This window comes from Saccostrea cucullata, unplaced genomic scaffold, assembly GCF_032062105.1.
Source record: "Saccostrea cucullata isolate Sc308-1 unplaced genomic scaffold, CSIRO_AGI_Scuc_v1 ctg89, whole genome shotgun sequence".
Taxonomy (NCBI): Eukaryota; Metazoa; Mollusca; class Bivalvia; order Ostreida; family Ostreidae; genus Saccostrea; species Saccostrea cuccullata.
Window position 1 is genome coordinate 281777 of NW_026931171.1, and position 21190 is coordinate 302966.

The following is a 21190-nucleotide window of genomic DNA, read 5'->3' on the forward strand; positions in this document are numbered from 1 at the left end:
TCACGTGACCCCCTCCGTAGCGTTCTGTCACAAAAGTTAAAAGATTTTTCCGAGTTTTATATTTCTTCCCATGTGAGTTAATTTTTATGACAAGAACAGTTAATTTGTCAGAAATGGTCATATCTCGGCAACGGAAGGGTGGATAATAACATCCTTTCCAAAAATAAGCATGGCGACCATTAAAACACAAATCTTCTGTCTCTGGAGAGACCTTTATTCAAGGTGGATAGAGAATGGGTGCATCCTTTTTATCATATCTAATATGTTTAAAATCTAAAGTAAACGATATCTTAGATATTTAATACATATATCATTGTTCAAATATTCAACTATTTTTCAAAGTGCTAATTGGAGATCTTTGATAGCAAATTGCTTAATTAAAAATACATATCTTTTCAAAATTGCTTTCACTGGGCAAGATGACAAGTATCATTTTTAACCATCAGCCTTCCTTCACTAAAACGATTAATCCAATTATCAATTGAATTTATAGGAACTCATTTATCTCAATAAACTGTGCACAAATTATTATATGATACTGTAGAGGGATTTCTAAGATATTGCAATAAATTGTACAGTCATTTGTTGAACGAGTTCGACTGAGACAACCATTTTTCGTCACAAGTGACCTAAATAGTGACGTCATTTTCACATTGTGACGTCACAAACAAGGAGAGAAACTTTATTCAGCATATGCTATTTTTAGACCTTGTGTATGGCTATGTGTGTACCGAATTTCATTCTAATCTGAATTGTGGTTTTGTAGATATAGAGATAGTTTGCGAACTTTGTGATCACCCCTCGTAAATACTGCTAGCTACAAATTCTGCCTTTCATTTAAAAAAAAGGACAATTTTAAAAATAAATAATGACACACAATAATACACTTGTAAAATATGAAAGCCCTAGCTAGTACTAACTGTTCAAAACTAATGGCCAAGGTTAAAGTTTTTTACGAAGTGGGACAAACTCTGAGGTCAAGGTAAAAAAACATTTAAAGGACTTGTCACAATGAATACACATGTGAAGTATGATAGCCCTAGCACGAACTGTTCAACTTTTTTTTGTAAAAGTGGGTCACACTCCAAGGTCAAGTGGTCTTATTTGGTGGTACCCAAAGAAAGGCCTTTTCACGAGGAATACACCTGTGGAATTTGAGAGCCATAGCTTCACCCTGTCATAAGTTATGGGCAAGGTTAAAGTTTTTCAGACAAACAGACAGACGGACAGACAGAGCAAAACTATATATTCTCGATTGCAGCGACATAAAACGATTTTTAAAATCTTCTTTTTGAGAACAGTATACGAGTACCTATGATTAGTCATATTGATATTTTAGCATTCTTTGGAACTGTAGATTCGAATTTTTGATAGACATGTAATAAAGTTTTTCAGAATTTTGTTTTTAGATATCACAGATATTGTTAAAAGGAGCAATATATCCACCAGCAATGGAACAAAAGAACTTCTAAATTGCTTGCAAAGGTACCCACATAGACATCTCAATGTACCTTCAGTATGGGCGACCTTTGAAATGGCCCTCAAACAAGCAGGTGTGTGTAATTCTCTGATAAAATCATGTTTAGTCATACTATTTGCTCAGATCATTTTGATATTAACTTTTATTACCAAAGAGGTAAATGTTTACAGATATTGGGAGCATGGCATTATTTATGTGAAAAGGGATTCGAGCATGCAACGGCTTTGGTCCTTTCTATTTTTTCCAAAACCTGTGGATGTCTGTAAAAAAGTAAAATAATATTCTCTATTTTTCAGAAAATTAATGAATGTATTGTGATACTACTGTAAATGACTCCAGATTTATCTTGACTTTCAAATTGCTTTCAACAGGTCTGGACGATTTCCAAATATGGAAGTCAAGACCGATAACTGAAAGTTGCTATAAATACGTATCATAGACACGTTAATATTTTTTCTGTCCAATCAGACAACAGCATTTTTACACACCCCAAAACATTTTTCAAAGTAACAAAAAGATAACACGTGCTTTTGTTTTGTCGTCAAAAAGATTTTTTTGACAAAAAATCTTCAGAAGAAAGATGAAAAGTTTGGAAGAATAAGGTATTTAACACAAGTGAACTTGTGATAAAAAATTTATTAAACGAAAGTCAAGCAGTAGAAAGTAAAAGTTTATATTTTGAAAAATAAATCAAGTGAAGACACATAAAACAAAGACAGGTTATAACGTTCACACACGGACACACACACAAACGTTTTGGTAACTCGGAATAGTCCAGAGTAAAAACTGTATTTTGCTTGATGACGGAATGTCCAGTACATCTAATATTCACGTCCGGGATAGTCCACGGCGGGTCTAAAACTAACTCTCTCACACAACATAAGGGATTCACTCAAACTTCAATTAACACATTTACGCAATTATCACACATACAAGTCGGACGCTCTTTGAGGTAGAGGATTGACACTAATTCCTTAAATAAATATTGAGTGACAAATTCCTTTTTACTGTCTAAACATTAATTGACTGATAAATAATTTTCGACATATGTTAAAAACAGGCATTAAAAATAATTCTTGTTATAAATTAAAATTTTGTTACATTTTAAATAAATTTGGTAACATTTACTTTGTGACAATTCCCCACATATTTACCGTGAACAAACTTGACATTTTCATCCTAAAAAAAAAAATACATGTAACAATGCGATGGTTTACGAAGGAAAAGCTCACACCAACAAGCACAATTATGACATTTACTAGAACAGATCAACATGCTAAATACTGGTAAATTTAATTTTGCTTAGCCGTCCGATTTCCACGCGTATACATGTATGTAGATCTACTGCACACAAGTATATTCACTACGTGTAGTGTTAAAATAACACGGGTTTCATGAGCACTGAATTCATTTTAAATGGACATACAGGAAAGGTATAAAACGTTAATAAAAGGAATGTACATGAATGCTTCTTATCACCGTTATGATACTTGCCTCGGATACCAGAAACTGCACACATTTATAAACACTAGGGATATAATTAAATGTAAGACTGTTATGTTTCCATTCGAAATCATTTTCACGCCAGGCTCTAAAAACTGAAAATCTGCCGTTTTTATATCAGATTTCTTAAAACAAGCTTAACTTCGAAGATGTTACCTCGTAGTGACAGAATTTTAATCCCACTAAGAATTTATTCTAAGCTTTTTAGTCGTGTTTGTTCACGGTAGAATTGTTATATATACTATACAATTTCTAATTGTGCATAAAATTTACAAAAAGTGTGTTCTAAAAAATCTTTTGGGCAAAAAACTTAAAAACTACGTGTTTTCTTTATTTTCTCATGGGTTTGTCTAAATGCCGTTATCTGATTGGTCAAAAGGATTAGCACTTTGTTTATTTTGTGTATTTATAGCAATTACGGTTATCGTTCTTGACTTCCACATTTGGAAATCGTCCAGACCTGTTCAACTTGAATCTTTACGTATACATGATTATCATATCGAAATAATTAAAAAATGCTTTCAATAATTTATATTTTCCTCAGGCTATGACTTTGTAACAAAAAAGATCAATGGAAAATTAGTCAGTCAACAAGAATCCAATCATGAGAAACAAATAAAGTGCATCCAAAGATTATGTTACTTGATTTACTACCGTGTTGATGTAAACGAGGTATGTCCAGATCTAGTCAGTGCGGGTGTGATAAGTGAAACCCGATGCCAGAGTATAAAAGCCGAGGAAAAACTACACGGAAACAGTATTGCAACATATAAACTGATGGATTCAATATGGAGACTCCACGAAAACTGGTTCAATATATTTTTAAGTGTATTGCGAAAAAAGAACTATGATGATATTGCCGAGGAAATCGCAAAAGCAGGTAAAATTTCTAAATAGTAAAACAAATTTGGATGCAGTTCCATGTATGTTTTCATAGAGCTGAAGATAACAATAATAAGGCATTATAATGACAAAGTTAAAAGATTCGATCGTATGAGGCGCCGTTTTGGTATTTACTGCCAAAATGTGATATCACCTATTCAATTGGTGATATCACATATTCGAATAAGTGATATCACCTATTCAGACTTTGAATAGGTGATATCACCTATTTGATTTGAATTGGTGATATCACGTATTCGAAAAGGTGACATCACTTATTAGAATAAGTGATACCACTAATTCGAATAGGTGATATCATCTTTTCCTTTCGAATAGGTGTCATCAAACATTCGAATAAGTGATATCACTAATTCAAATTAAGTAGGTGTTATAACTTATTCGAAAAGGTGATATCATCATATCATTTTGAATAGGTGATATCACTTATTCAAATAGTTGATATCACCTATTTAAATTTATTATAAAATAACAACAGCTCCCAAGACTATGGGTCATTAAATCTTATTTACAATGCTTATTAACAATGGTAATTTCCATTCCTACGTCGATACGATATATCCTGGTTAGCTTGAGATAAAAGATACCACCGAGTCTGAAACATCTGTTTCATACTTGGATATTTTACTTTAAAAACATGTTAATGGTAATCTAACTACTGAGCTATATGATAAACGTGATGACTTTACAGCTCAACGCACTTTTTAAGCTCAAATGGTTTTTCGCACAAATTAAGGTCACATTGTTGTAATAAAAATTACCATTTTCGAACTGTAGTACAATGGCATAACCCTTCGTTATATTACATATATAATGTCAAGCATAAATGTCTTTTAAAATTATTATCTTAAGTTTCCAAAGTGGATGTTTTAAACGAAAAAAATATAAATAAATGGTAGTATGTTTCGACTATACGATTCTACCATAGGTTTATACAAATTGTATAAAACGAGCTTTCCTTGATCCCATGTAGTTGAAATTTTTAAATTTTCTTCTTAAAGATAATTATTTTCTAAACATTTTTGCTCACTTACAATACTCCTCTTGGTTTCGTCGACATGTAGCGCCGAAAAGGGATACTATTGCAAAAGGAAACCACACTAAAGGGTAGGATAATGAAGTATTGTTTTGTTTTTTTTTAAATAGTAAATTCCTTCTATGAAAAGGAAAACTCTTCTGAATTTACGAATCGAAACGTTAAAATTTTATGATTCTAGATTTTAGAAGTTGACTCTTAAAAATCCCACCTTATTAACATAGAAAGCAGTCAAACAAATGAAAAATAATATTACATGTACCATCCCGAGTTAAAGAGTCAAAATGTACAGAAAATATAAGTTACAGTAGCTGTACTGTACCCATGTCTACGTTTCTGCCAAGAGCTATTGCTTTCAAAAGGACGGATAAAAAGACAGTTACAATTGGCAAGAAATTACAAAAGTTTAAATGAGAATAGTTGTTATTTTTCAGCCATGAATATATCAGAGTTCTACCAATTGATTTGTGTGAATTCTGTTTAGTAAATGAGTATAAAACTCAAATTATGTACACAAATACTTTTAAAATGTATTTTGTTGTCTCGATACACAATGTTATATCATAACAATGTGACCTTAGTTTGTGCGAAAAACCATGAGAGCTTAAAAAGTGCGTTGAGCCGTAACTTTTCTATCGTCAACTTTCCTTACTTATGCAGCAATATACCTTCATCACCTGCATACGGAGTGTATATATCTCAGTTGATTCGATACGCAAGAGCATGCTCTAAGTATGAACAATTTCTAAAACGAGGTCAATTATTGACAAACAAGCTTATGAAACAAAAATATCAGCAGTCTCGTTTAGAGTCATCATTTCTTAAGTTCTGTGGTCGATACAATGACCTTGTCAGCAAATAAAATTTAACATTTTTTTTCCGATCATGACAAGGATTACACGACGGGTGTGACCGTTCGACAGGGAATGCTCTCTCTCCTCCGTGGCACCTGATCCCACCTCTGATGTTTCGGAGGTCCGTGTTTGCTCTGCTCCTCATTTGTATTGTTTTATGGTCTTTGATATTGAATACTGTTTGTTATCTCCATAATCTTCTTTCACTATCGTTTTACAATTCACCATTCTAGGAGACAATGGATAACAGTTTTGCATTTAATTTTAAGCAACCAAAATTGAAATTGTAGTTTGTTTCACAAATTATTTTATCTCACTTATCTATTATGTGTACTATAAGAAAATTCTAGAAAAACGCAGGAAAACTGGGTAGTCCGAATTTTCTTGGTTCCAGTGGTAATCTTTATGTTATAGGGAACATCCATTATTTATTGTTATAACAAATTCAAATAGGTGATATCACCAATTCAAATTGAATAAGTGTTATCACTTATTCGAATAGGTGATATCATCTATTCAGTACAAATAGGTGAAAATACCTATTCGAATAGGTGATATCACCTATTTATACCCAATAGGTGATATCATCAATTCGAATAGGAATTCGTAAGAGTGAATACGGCGCGGATCTAAGAAGTCTGATTTTAATTAGATTAAGTGATATCACCTATTTAAATAGGTGATATCACTTGTTGCGAGTAAATACCAAAACGATCGGCCATACATGCATGCAATTTGCCATCTTGTCCTTCCAGTATTGGTTATAGAATTGTTTTTTGATTTTTTTCAGAAAAAGAAATTAAACTTGAAGAACTTACTCTGTACTCCGAACCATATGCAATTCTCCCTCAATATGTAAGAAGAGACGACATTTATAGGAGAAACAAATCAAAAGATGAGTGTACAATTCGACCTCCACCCTTTGAGCAAAGCAGAATACAACAAAGCAATCACGTTAAATATAGGGAAACTGATTCTTCACTATATTTTTCTCTAACTGATGCTACCTATGATTACAGACACGTTGATGGATATAAAATATATGCGCCATCCACAGCACGTACCGAATCTGTTATGTATAATGGTTACTAGACTAAAGTACTTACAACGAACCCCAACTTATATATGCAAGTTTGTCTGTAAAGTTTTATATTCTGTTTAGATGAAAGGAAATGTCATGATATCAGATTGAAAATATTAGAAAATATGAACTCCAAAGCCCCCCAAAAATGCCTATCTTATCCTAAAAATTGGTTTTTGAATATTTTTTATTTAAAAAGTAAAACAACAAATATTATAAAACATTACTAATAAATACAGAAACTTGAGAAATAAAAACATGATACATTGTAATTGTGTATTTTTTTCTACTTATTCAGTTTGTTGCAGCTCTGAGAAAGCTATCAATAAGATATACTGCTAAAAGTGACATCACAAATATAAGTTCGCTGCATTTCATGACAGGTGCCCCGTTGTAATTTCTGATATAATGGATAAATTTCCTCACATTCTCGCTCAGTTCCTGTTTTCTTCCAAAATCATTGTCACTGCTTGAGTCTGTAGAAAGATCCATGGAATCGTTTGCTGAAAATGCTAATGTTACATTTTCAATCTGTGTACTTCCAACAAAATTGTTTGCAGTAGTGCTCAAATTCTGGACATTTTCCAGTAAAAAGCTTGAGGTAGAATTCACAGCTTTTATTTTTTCAGGTAATATGTCTTCAGTTATTGGTTCTTTGACATTGGTCAGTGTTGTGATATCGATATCTTTGTTTATATTGTTCATTGTTGTGAATTCGGCATATTTGTTTACATTGGTCTTTGTTGTGAAATCGGCATATTGCGCAGTATACTTTTTCGTTCTACCTGGTGCTTCTGTTGTGACGTCATGATGGGTGTCAGAAAAACAGTTGGCGCCTGTATAATTGACCGTGGTCCATGTGTCCGTTAGATGTGCCAGGGTTTTGGAAATATACGAGGATACAGTATTGTCCTCCATGTGATTGACACAATTGTTTTCTTGTGATGCATCAACCAGAGCACAACGTCGCTCAACCGCTACCAAATTAACCTCGGCATCTAATAACAAGGAATAAAATATATGCAATCATACTTTAAAAATAACTTTTTTAAAATATCATTTATGTCTTCAATTTTTCAAATAACTTGAATTCATTCATTTGTTTATTTCCTTTATAAAGTTTCAAATTAGTTATAGGCAGAAAGTTTAAGATAGGAGCTTTCATCATATTGTCCTTTATAAAAAATATGATATTTAGTTTGAAATTTTGAACTAAAAATATCAATTTTTTGTAGAGGTTGTAAAATTGATACAACATACACTTTGATATTGCTTACCGGCTTCTACCCTCTGTATCCCTCTAGCCTGTACAATAACGTGGGTCTTTTTACATTTCACCACCAAATCAGCACTGTCATTACGTGGACACGTAATGTGAAGCTTCTGGTTGTCATGGAGACAGTCTGGATTAAAAGTATCAAGGAGGAGAGAATCCAACAAAGTTCGGGAAATTGTACGAAGTCCTTTCACTGTGTAATCTAAATGTACACAGTCCGAGCACATTTGACCTGTAAAACATTAATATAATTTCATTAAAATACCTTTTGAAAATAAATGCATAAATGTTGTTCTATATATGTAGTCAATTAAAATTTGAATACTTTTGAAAAAGAATATATTAAAATTAAGTGATTTAAGCTTGGAATTTTCTATGTATCATGAAGTCGTAGAACTTTGCACTATACAAAAATGAGTCTTAAACTCAGTCTTATATAAAAAAAAATGAAACAATTCGATATCGTGGTAAACCAAAGAAAAAAAATATAAAAATAAAATTAATAAAATAAGCTAAAAAAACAAAACATATACCTTTCACATTTCTAGTTGTTATTCCTATAAGAACACATAAGAGTACGTACATCTTCATCTTTGTCCAAAAACCGAATGAAAATGTCGTAGACTAAAACGGTTAACGTTGTTACATGCTAATTGTTTTTAGGACACCTTATACTGTGACATGTTGTGCAGATACACATTTTTCTGGCTGCTGACATGCATGAATGATCTCGTCACGGTTTGTTAATCTGCCACCCTCCCCCCTCTTCTCACGTGCTGTGTAGAATGACATGTACCATTTTGACGGGACAATGTTTTAAGGTCTACTTTGAGTAGCCCGTGGTCAAACATAACACAATTATTCAAAAGGCACTCGTGATTTATATCTATTATCAAACAGAAAAGTAGTCTTAATTATTTATTTAATGCCTAAAAACAAATTGTTTACAATGTTGACATGACCGTAACAAATATTTAGATTTCTTATGACTGTATGTTTTTGTGTTTGATATCTTAATTGTGCAGATGAGTATTACTCAATTTCACAATTACACAGACTATTTATCATATGGAATGAAGTGCTTTTTAACGACTTTAAGAATTTATTTTTTCAATTATATTTAGACAGATAGAACGTTCAACTTTAGAAAAAATGCAACATTCTGTTTTATATTAATAAAAGGATAATTAAGTTTACACCACTTTTTATATTATTAGGAACATTTTTTTTTTTCTAAAGTGATCTAAGATTTTTCATATTTTCCCTAGAAAGTTCAAACTGAAAAAGAACAGATACTTATTTTCGACAACTAGTATGGAAAATGGAGAGAACGCTCAGGGTAGAAATTGATATTTCAACTAGATAATTATTAAGAAACAACACATTCTGCATTTCCTTAATGAATAACCAAATTCTTACTAGTATTTAAAAAAAATTCTCAAAATAATTAAACCATAATTTTGATTTAACTTTTTAATGCCAAAACTATTTTTAAAAATATTATATCATTGTTTTTGATTGGCTGAAAAATTGGTTTAAATTGTATCATCTGTGACGCTTTTGTCACAATGACTTGCCTCAAAAACGTATCAATCCGCTTTAAATTTTGCAGAATCAAATTATTTAAGATGATTTTTTTGTTTACATTTAATGTTAAAAAATTAAATGATGAATGAATAGCTTTTCAAGTTTTACGGAAAACCGCTTTTTATATATAAACCGCTTCGCTTCGTGGTTTGTAAAAAGCGTAAACTGTTCCAAATCAGGTTACCATATACACTGTACCATATAACTTGGGTAGCTTTCAAATCCATATTCCTTAGATAATAAGCAACACCTTTTTTTGTGTTTATACCTTTTGTGACCCATGGCTATAGGGTTTTGATTGGCAAGCAGTTTGTAAAATCGGGGGAGCTATGAAGATACCGTGGTACACGTGTAACACCAAAAGTTTCATCACAAATCAACATCAGTGATGGTCGAGTATTCAAATATTTGTGTTGGAACTTAATTTAAAGTTTACACTGTACGTTGGTTATTATTGTGAATATAAAATACCATCTTCCCAAGACGTGCACAAAGAAAGAAAGTAATTCCAACTTTAATCTTGCTTTTTTCAGCTTTAAATTTGGCTTTTCCAACTTGTTATATGGAAAATGTAAAGCAATATTTAAGAGATGCATATAGTTCTTGAATAATTATAAAATTGTACAAACGTCGTTATATCATTTTATGAAATTTATGTATAGGTAGATAAACTTTTTAAACATATATTTGTATACATGTATCTTTCGTTTTTGGATTTAGCACTAAGATTGGGAATTTTGGAGAAAAAAAAATTCCGACTCCTATTTAATTTCTTTTCTAGCTAACCAACCTCTAACAAAAGAAACTAAGTTTTCCTTTAAAATAAGCATATCTAATTCTTAAGAAATTTTTACAAGTAGATGATGACCATGTTTTTAATTTATTCATATATTTATTTTGTGTGTGTGTGTGTGTGTTTGATTGAGAAATTGCTATCAAATTTTTAATGAATTGCAAAGCTGATTTAATTAACTTTAATACATTTAATTAATACATTTTTAAAAATATTTTGTATGATCTGACGGGAAACCAAAGTCAATACTCGGTTCCTGATTACTGTGATCAAATTTATGAAATTAATGCTTTGAATTGTTCATAAAAAATATGCGTTGTTACTTTGGTCATTTGATATCCATAGTCCAATAAGGCGTTTGAAAAATTGAAACGTGTTAATTATTTCGAGACTATATTGTTATAGATTATTGAAGATTTTCAAGAGTATAGTGTGTCTCACTTGAAATTTATTTGAATAGCAATTGATTCTGAAAACTTAGTTCAACTTTCATTTAATGATAATTTGGGTCCTACTTCTCAGTTCTGTATTGGTTTTGAAAACAAAGAGCGATTCCTTTTTGTGACCTATATAGTAATGGTTTGTTAATTTTTGTCGATATTTCAAACAGTTAAGTTTGCTTTGAATTTTATTCTTATTTCATTGAGTTTTTTAAATACGACGTAACTAACAATCATTGTCTTAGATCGTTCTGTGTTTTAACTCTGTGTTAATCATCATTGTTGAATAGACAGCTTATTATAACATGATCACGATTTTATAATAAGACATTAGGACAACTTAAGCGAATCAAAATGGTGCCTATATTTGACTGGGCTGTTTTTTATTTCATTATAACATGTAAGTATTATTTTGTTTTCATAAACTTTGACTAAACAATGACATGCAGGCCTATACAAAACATTGCAAATTGTTTTTAGGTTTTGCAAAAGTTTAAATTGACATGTTTTTCACTTAACTTGATGTATTCTGCTGTCAGATTAAATTTATTCAATGATTCAATTTTAAATGAAATACATGGAACTGAACAAAAAATAATAAAAACTAGAGGTACTGTGAGCGATGAGCTCACTAAATGATACCCCCCGCCTCCATATAGTTCATTCGTAACTACTCGGCCATTTCAAGCGGGGATATAAAAAAATAGTCAATGACAGTGTATTTTATCAATATATGCACAAAGATTTGTGGATTTTGATTTCGACCACATTTACATGATATTGAGGTAATACAACGGATTAGAATCAAGTTATAACAACTTACTGGTACGTGTACTTTAAGAGGAAATATGATGCTAAAAAATATGGTATACATTTTTTTTTTTAAACCAGATATTATTAGATGCTGAATCGAAATTTTCATATCAAGATATTCAGCTTTATAATTGAATTCTTCTCAAATCTTTCCTACTATTTCTATATTAAAAGCATGTGAAATCTTTTTCAATATAAAATACTCGTATTTTTAACTGTGTAACAAATGAATTCAACTTATTTTAAAAACGACAAGCTATGAGAAAAAAAAAATCACTTCTGAATTTGAGATATATGACATAAAGGATACATAACACACACACTTCTAAATGTTCTAATAAATGTGTGATGGGTATAGGTATATTGTACCATAGTTAGGTGTGATTTCTTTTGTTAGAAGTGTGGGTTTTCTGTACATAACCCACACTTTTCTATAACTCCGCCCATCGAGTCGGGACAAAAGAACTATTTATAAAACGATTATACACGGTTTTTAAATGAAACAATCATATGGGCTTGTTATATCAAATTTAGGAGAGTAAAATGGAGTAAAAAATTTCAATGTTACATGTATATAGCATTTTGTAATAAATAACAGTTAAAAACTGCCATTAATAATTTAACTTTAGTTAAAAGACGTGAAGAAAAAAAACTTCAGAAATCGCTTGATTTTTTAAACATTTTTTTAAACATGTAATGTAATGACCAGGGTGACGTTAGCTTAGTAGATTCCAATATATCGTTGTTTTGATAACCAACAAAGTAAACACGGTACATACTTGACGTAAAAACAAGTGTACACTACTGTACTAAATTAATCTTTTCGATTGCGCATATAGCCGATCAAAGATCTAATTTTCATTTAATTGAAATACATGTATACACAACCCTACGAAAGCCCAGAAGGCTCATTCGAGATTCGAGATTCGAAATTCGAGATTCGAAATACGAGATTCGAAATTCGAGTTTCGAGATTCAAGATCCAAATTAACCAATCAAAAGGCAGGTTCAACTTTGATTACTCCCCTTTATTATGTTTTACTATCAAGAAATCGTTGAATATATTCATAACAAATGGGTCATTTGCTTAAATGATAATGCAAGAAAAAATGATATATGTATTAAAACGAAATAAAAAGGAATTTTGGGTTCCATTTTGGAAAATATATATAAATTCTTATTTTTCCTCATTAAACAAAACAATAGATACGTATATAGAATATTACATGGTCTTATCGTTGAATTGCGGAATAAGTAGGTCGACATTTTTTTAGAATAAGAACATTGATGAGGGAGAAAATTATTAATGAGGATACATTTCCTTATATTGTGCCAACCCCCCCCCCAATAATTTTGCCGATATGTGAAATACTATAGAAATCATAACTACTATATGCTTGTGCCCCCTCAATAAAAACATCTGATGACTTTTTTTGCTTTGTTTTTGGTTGTCAAGAAATTTTTGGTAGTTGAAAACTGCAAATGCGTGACTGTGCCCCCTTCCCCCCAATGAAATTAGCGTTATGGTTTTACTAGTATATTTGAGTCTTTGACCATAACACAATGGTCAGAGACTAAAATATAAAACAATAACGCCACAGGTCTGCAGCTTAGCTAGACTCATCTACTATTTGATATAAAATAAATTAAATTCCAGTCTGTATTGTATCTATGATTTTTAATTAATTAAAGTTATCAAAGCCTTAGACCAAGATAAGTAATTGAAAACTAAATTTTTATGTATTTCCTCTATTAGGAAACCTACAAAATATTTTTGTGCCCTGAAATAACGTAAATAAGAATATCAACAATTGATTAATAATGATGGCAAATATGTAAACTAACAACAAGAGATCTTGGAAGAAGTCAGAAAATTTTAGCAAATGACAATTGTGAAAGGTAGCTTAAGTTACTTTTATAGATATTGTTTAGTTTCTTTAGACCTAACAGAGATCTACATGAAAATAAAGATCAAGAACTCGATGATCTTGAAGATGAATGAACTTGTGTATTGATTGGTTATGTATCTTGCGAGACCCGAGCGGTTTCCTTTTAAATAATTATCGAATATATATTTATTGTATCCATGCATCGCAAGATTAACAACGAATGTTGATAACCACACATTCCCCCCCCCCTCCCACTTGGACATTCCCGTAATATTTTTCCGATATAATATACTATAGAACAGTAACTTTATGCTTATGTCCATTCAAAAATAACTTCCAATTACTATGATAACCCCTATTCTTCGAGGTTGGGGTGGGAATAGGGGGATTAACAATGATTTTTTTTTAAATTTATTATTCCCTATGGGTCATTATCTTTATTAAGCATGCATGTTTCAGCCATCCGTATTTAAGGGGCTGTCATAAACTTGGTCATTGGCCATGCACTTTCTAATACCGTGTCACAAACACTATCCACCTTGAAACCCGTAGTACTAATTATTACAGAGACGAAGCGTCGATTTTGAAAGTGGGGTGGGGGGAGGGGGGGAGCCAGACAAAAATATTATTTCAAACCTGAAAATAAAAACTGACAGAAAAATTTGTCAAAACCCGAAAATCCTATTTCGGGGCATGAAAGGGGGCGGGGGATCGAACTTCATTTAGTACCTAATTTCTTTTAATACACTACTACTTAAACTTCTTTGACTATACTGCACCACTGTACCAAAGCGTAGGGAGGAGGGGGGCTTGGCAACCGAACATTTTCAATAGTGAAAAAATTATGTTTGGAAAAAGGGGGGATGCATGTACAGTTAATCTAAGTATACTATTATGTCAACAACCCTGTATCCAAATTAGTTAACACGAAATATATTTATATTCTTTATATAAATCTCTTATGACATTTAAGAAGTTATTATAAATTAATTAAGCATATCTTGCAGACCAAAATCCAATATGTCTTTAAATTTCGTTTTGATAATACACATGTATATAAAACTTTTTCTTGCGTTGAAATTTAATCAAATGATCTTCTTGGTATTAAAATACTTAACGATTTCTTAATAGTAAAAAATAATAAAGGGGAATAATTGAATCTCAAATCGCCTTTTGATTGGTTAGTTTGGATCTTGAATCTCGAAACTCGAATTTCGAATCTCGAATTTCGAATCTCGTATTTTGAATCTCGAATCTCGTATTTTGAATCTCGAATCTCGAATGAGCCTTCTGGGCTTTCGTACAACCCCTAACAAACATTTCAATCAACGTGTCACTGTGCATGGCAAAGTTTGTGTCAGGTTAACAAAAATTTAAGTAAACCAAGTTCATAATAAATTTAAACTACTAGTATGTAATTTTGACGATTAAAATTTACGAGAAAAGAAAATCATATCAATTTAACTGATATCATTGAAACCAAACATTATTTTTTCAATTACATAAATCAGACTTTTTAACCGAGCCTAGATATGTTTAATTTTTATGTCGCTTGCGTGGCCCAGTGGTTAAAGCGCCTGCCCTAGAGTCACAAAGTAAGGAGTTGAATCCCACTTTGGGACGTGGAGACCTATAAAGTATAAACAGAGGTCCCGTGTCGCAGAAGGTGTTGACAGGAAGAAGATCCCTCACTGCTGAATGACCCTGAGTGCCGAGTATAGGGAAAAATTTGTAGCTCTCCATCGGCAAGTAGTTGCGTCTCAATATATATGAGCGAAAAATTCTTTGAGAAGAATGTAAAACAACATACAATCAATTTTTGAAAAGTATTGTATACAAATCACTTACCCTATATTTTGTGGACGTGGTCAGAAGGACACGAAGGAGCGTAAAATCATATAAAATCCTAATGCATTTTTGAAACCAAACACTTAATGTTTCAATAATGCAAACCAGTCTGACCGATTCCTAAGCTGACTACATATGAATGATTTTTGAAAACTATGGTACAAGTCATTTACCCCATATCACACTGTTGATTATGTGTAGATACCCGATGGGCGTAGTCATAATGACAACTCGGGAGCTACGCTCCCTCGTGTCATTATGACCACGCCCATCGGGTATCTACACATAACCAACAGTGTGATATGGGGTAACTACTACCTAACTTGTGTACAAAAGACAACCGTTCTAATATACTTGGTAAAAAGTCTAATAATTTGGATGTTTCTACACAGTAAGCATGATACCAGTGACAGAAGGAGCGTGGAGTCACTCTGATGTCCATACAATACGCGGGACTATACTCGCTACCGCCACGTATCATAAATTGATCCGCCCCTCGGAGACAACGAACGTCAACGTTTCACTGAATCTCCTAACGATCAATAATTTAGTGAGTAAATTTTATATTCAACCAAAATTGTTTTAAGGTGAAATGTCAAATTGGCAAAAATTCTGAATTTTAATTTTTTTTTTTTTTTTTTTTTTTTTTTTTTTTTTTTTTTTGTTTTTTTTTTTGTTTAATTACATATATGTAACTTACATGCTATAATCGAATTATAATTCTTCTTATACATGTATCTCATGCATATTAGTACATATGTATTATCTTTCATTCATCTTCTTTTCATAATTTGATAAAAAGAAAATGCCTTTTGCAAAGCATTTTAATTTATTCCCTGATCCACACACTACAGAGTTCAAATTCTTATTTTTTTAATCAAATTTTTTATTTATTTTATATTTTACATGTTTACAGGAAGTAAAGACACAAACGTTGTCCACTACAGGATGGTTGACTATTGTAAGATAATTATATTTCTTTGATTTATTCTCAAAATTTAATCAGATTAATTAAGGATATGATAAATAAAACACCATTAAGAAATCGGTTTTCTTTGAAAAAAATCCATTTTGGATCCTAAAATCACTATTATATAATTTATCATCTGTTCTATTCTGTTATAACAGGAATGGGTTGATAACCGGTTGACATGGAACTCAGGCACGTACCCGGATGTGACACATGTGTACTCACTAGATTCCGAAGTTTGGAAACCAGAACTGTTCATCGATAACTCGTGAGTACATGAAGTTGAAATGAACAGGGTGAAAACTAATCTGGTCTCCTTCCCACAATTCCCTACAATTGAGAGAGTATACGAACGGACTTGTGGGTAGAGAACAGACTACAAGGATATACATGATCATTTCATTCACCTAATATTTGCCTTTTAACTGAATTATTTTTGCATGCTTGAAAATAATTTGTTTTTCAGTCTTGCTGATGTATCAATATTGGTAGACGATAATGTTATGTTTAAAATAAGTCGTGATGGTGTGGTGGAGTGGAAACTACCTCGGATCTTCACTACATTTTGTAACGTTGACGTCACGTATTATCCATTTGATACCCAAAACTGTGTCATAGAAATTACTAGCTGGGCGTACACTATCGATGAGTTGGTCATGAATTCTTCTAGGAGCTCTGTAAACATTGAGGACATCAAGTAAGATTTTTTTTAAAAAAAGGCATTTTCTTGACGTTAATAAGCTAATCAAATATTCCGTTCTTCCTTTAATAATCAGGAAAAGATCTTATTTCTTTATTTATTGCTTTTAAAAATCATTTGATTATGTTTTTCCTTACTACAAAATTATATAACCCCTTCTCTGATAAATCAATTACATGTAAAAGATAATTTATTTAAAACAATCCCAATGTAATTTTTTTATACAGACCACATGGTGAGTGGAGTATTCTCTCGTCATCTGTCGCAGAAAAGGAATTGCAAGAAACAAAAGTAAATGGTGACGTGGAAAAGTATTCACAGTTACACTTCAGCATAAAAATGCAACGGAAGTCCAATTACTACATATCCAGTGTGCTGCTTCCAATTTTATTGACCTCGTATTTAAACAATTTTGTCTTCATTCTTCCGGTTGATTCAGGAGAAAAGGTATACAGTTATAAGTAATAGTAAACACTACTTATTTGTACTGATTGTACGCTTTGTTTTCTCTCCTAACTACATTGTATATATAATTTTGATGACTTTGATGGTTTGTACCTACTAGGTTGGTTTTATACTTACCGTTCTTTTGGCCTTAGCGGTTCTCCTTACTCTGGTCAGTGACAGTATACCATCTACGTCCATCAACACTAGTGTTTTATGTAAGTAGTACTCTTATCAACTCTAATGGTAAAGAAATATAATAATTATGATATTCTAATAATTTTACTGTTGAATTGTTTGACAACCACTATTATATTTTAATAAGCACAATCTATATCAATGTTCTTTCTTTTTCCAGCCTATTACAATTAATAACAAACGCATTGAAAAGTAATACACTGTCAAATGTATCCTTTTCCCCTATAGAATCGCAAAGTTATTAAATATTTTATAACATGTACAGTGATATATATTGAAATTTGTCTTCTACTTATTAATTATTTTAGCTGTCTATCTTGCCGTTACCCTTTGCCTGGGAGTTCTGTGTTGTTTACTGACCGTCCTAGTTATAAGGATTCACTTTAAGGACCCAGATACACCTGTCTCAGCCTGGTGGAAGTCCCTCCACGATAAACTACTTGTGCCTTTTTCTTGTTGGAACGGTTGTCTTTGTCGGTGTAGGAAAGACAAAAACAATGTAAAACCGACAGTTCCCAATAATGAAGTGGTTGTCGTAAATTATGAGGATGGTAAGGATGATACGACTACCGTCGATGAATCTGGTACTTCCGGTGAATTAAAATGGACGGAATTGTCTGCTGTCTTAGATCATTTTTTCCTGATTGTAATGGTTATAATTACAACAATATCATCCATCATATTTATGATATCACTGGCAGCTGGAGGCAAAATCAACACATAACCGAATTCATACCGGTAATAATCATGGCATCCATTTTTTAAGTATAGTTTTGTAGAAATGACTTTAGTGGGGAAAATCTTCTTAAGGCTGATTCCCAGATTTTATTTCCTATAGTACCATTGTCATTTTTTCTACAATGTCATTTTTCGCATCTGCGAAGCTTCTTCAATATAGTCTTTTTGTTCAATCTTTGCAGGGTGAATTTTGATAAATGTTTAAATTGTCATCTGCAAAAGAGTAACTAGAATTGAATATTAAACTCTGTAACCTTTTCGAAATTAGTTTATAATACGTGTCTTTGTAAAACTTCAAATATTTACAGTATTTTCTTTTGTACCTTGATCTCAAATGGAGAAAACTATTATAAGTCCTTGGCCGGCTGTTCAATCCATATTCCCACTGTATACTTCTTTGTATATTATGAAACAGCAATTATGATTATAATTGAATTTATGTATTGAATGCGTTGTTTATGTATTAAATACATTGTATTTACATGTGTGCGATGGTTTATGTAATATACATTGCAGGCTGAGATTTTACGCCGGTGGTATACAAATTCCAGCCAATGATTAGCGGGCTAGGAAAGTGGAAACAGCTGTTCACTTGTATTTTTATTCCCGCGCTGTCCACAGTATTTTTGGAATCAAACATTTGAAACCCGCCACCGCTCCTGATATATTTTTATAAATTGCATAAGGTGGATTTTTGTAATTATCAATATGGCCCAGTTGGTTTTGATGTGTCACCCCTTTTGTTTTGATGTGCCATCTTTTTGCTATATTTTTCTTTAAATGTTTGATCTTATTGTTTTATAGGAATTTTTTCTAGTCATTTTTTGGGGGATCAGACATTTTTCATACTTTACGTAATTTCAATCGGAGCTTGTGAGTCTGATCCCCATTCTTTTGTATAAAGTATTTTCTTTTATATCGTCATTTAAATAAATGACATTATTGTGTGAATTGTTTGAGTTAATCTTTAGCAAACTAAGCAAAAACTAGCTGCGGTGAGCCTGCCGAGCATTTGAAGACATAAATAAAATACTACTTAAACTAACTAGAATAGAATCAATAATTGATGAGCATTGCTGAGGGGAATTGTTATAAAAAGTTATAATCATAACGTGTTGTGAAATGTCTTCTGATATGTTCTTTTAGACATCCATGATTTGAAGTCCACCATCATTTTCACCCTTCTCAATTGAAGATTCACTTCTATTATTTTGTTAGTGACTTAATGAACTTCTAATGAGGCAAACCTTTTACTATAATAATATTGATATCAACATTTAATGGTATTTCAAAAATTGATGGAGAAGTGCATGTTGAATATTCATATACAATGATACAATTGAAACACATGTTCATTTACAAATTTTCTAAATAATTACAATTGACCTACAGTTTGTGCGTTAATGATTTCATATTTAAGTTATGTTTTTTTTTCGATTTGTCAGATGGATCTATGAATTTAAACGAAGGTTTTTCGATGTCAATCTTCGGTATATACTCACTAGAAATTTCAAATAAGCATAATATAATGTGTAAAAATGTATTGTTGATGTGTGAAGTTTCATTCCGCTCGATTTAGCAGAAATCAATTTACTTCATTTTAAAATCAACATGCTTTGTACCTGCGGAGCACACTTAATGCCAATGTAACGTCAAAACATAGAGTCAAGAATTTCTAAAAAAAATACTATCCCCATACATTCCACACATTATAATCCAATGCCCATTCATTAAATCCTTTTTCTTATACTTGACATTAATTGTTTAAAGAATTTCTCTTGTATAATTTCCTTTTTAAGGTTGTTATTTCTTTTATCACTGAACTCTGCTTTCACAGGATAAGCAACTGGAGCGCCTATGTCTTTTTGACGTTAATGTTTAAGTTTTTGATTAGATTTTAAGATAAACCGTTTCTTCACAGATTGTCCTCATCTGATACAGAGTCTCTGTCACTCAAATAGTCTGTATACTATTTGTACACACAGACACAACTTCCTTGTGACATGTTTTTTTATTCCTCCAATATTTTTTTTAGAGTTTATTCAGGATTTTTCCAAAATGGCATCGTTATCTGCTGCTCCGTGACGTTCTAAAACGTCATCGGTTTTGTCGTTTTGTTGAGGACTGCCTATCTTCTCAAGTTGATTTTTTTTTTCAACAAAGCAAAATATTAAAACATAATTTGGAATAAGAATCGATGTAACAATTCAACTTTGAATTTAAGGTTTTTTTCTGTTTTGTTTCATTTTACAAGAAATTGACATCATTTAGTGTATTGTTTGTAACTTACTAAATTTTGCCTTGATCCGAATTTTGCATTGTTTAAAACTTGATAAGTTTTGAATAAATCGTGATATTAAAAAAAATAATAAAAATCATTTGGATTTATTGTTTAAGTATATCTACCAAATTTGGATAACATATGTCAAAAAAAAAAGATACGGCAGAATATATGAACTTTTATACATTCAAAAGTTATTACAATTAATGTATTCTGATGAAAATGCAGTAATTATTACATTTGTCTTAAATATGTAAATTAAATGATGCTGGTGGATTTTTTATGTTCTAGATGTTTCAGATTATTAATTTTCTATGTTAAGTTGGAAAATAACTAAATTAAAGGAATTTTTCCAAAAA

General features: G+C 31.6%; 1 protein-coding gene across 1 annotated transcript; it reads left to right on the forward strand.

Annotated features, from left to right (window-relative positions):
* Nucleotides 1–11281: 11281 nt before the first annotated feature.
* Nucleotides 11282–18920, forward strand: LOC134231658 (acetylcholine receptor subunit alpha-L1-like). The gene is made up of 8 exons (XM_062713642.1): nucleotides 11282–11350; nucleotides 15893–16050; nucleotides 16417–16461; nucleotides 16629–16738; nucleotides 16937–17167; nucleotides 17398–17617; nucleotides 17736–17832; nucleotides 18121–18920. The coding sequence occupies exons 1-8, from the start codon at nucleotides 11305–11307 to the stop codon at nucleotides 18534–18536; spliced, it is 1323 nt and encodes a 440-aa protein (XP_062569626.1). The 5' UTR covers nucleotides 11282–11304; the 3' UTR covers nucleotides 18537–18920.
* The last annotated feature ends 2270 nt before the right edge of the window (nucleotides 18921–21190 follow it).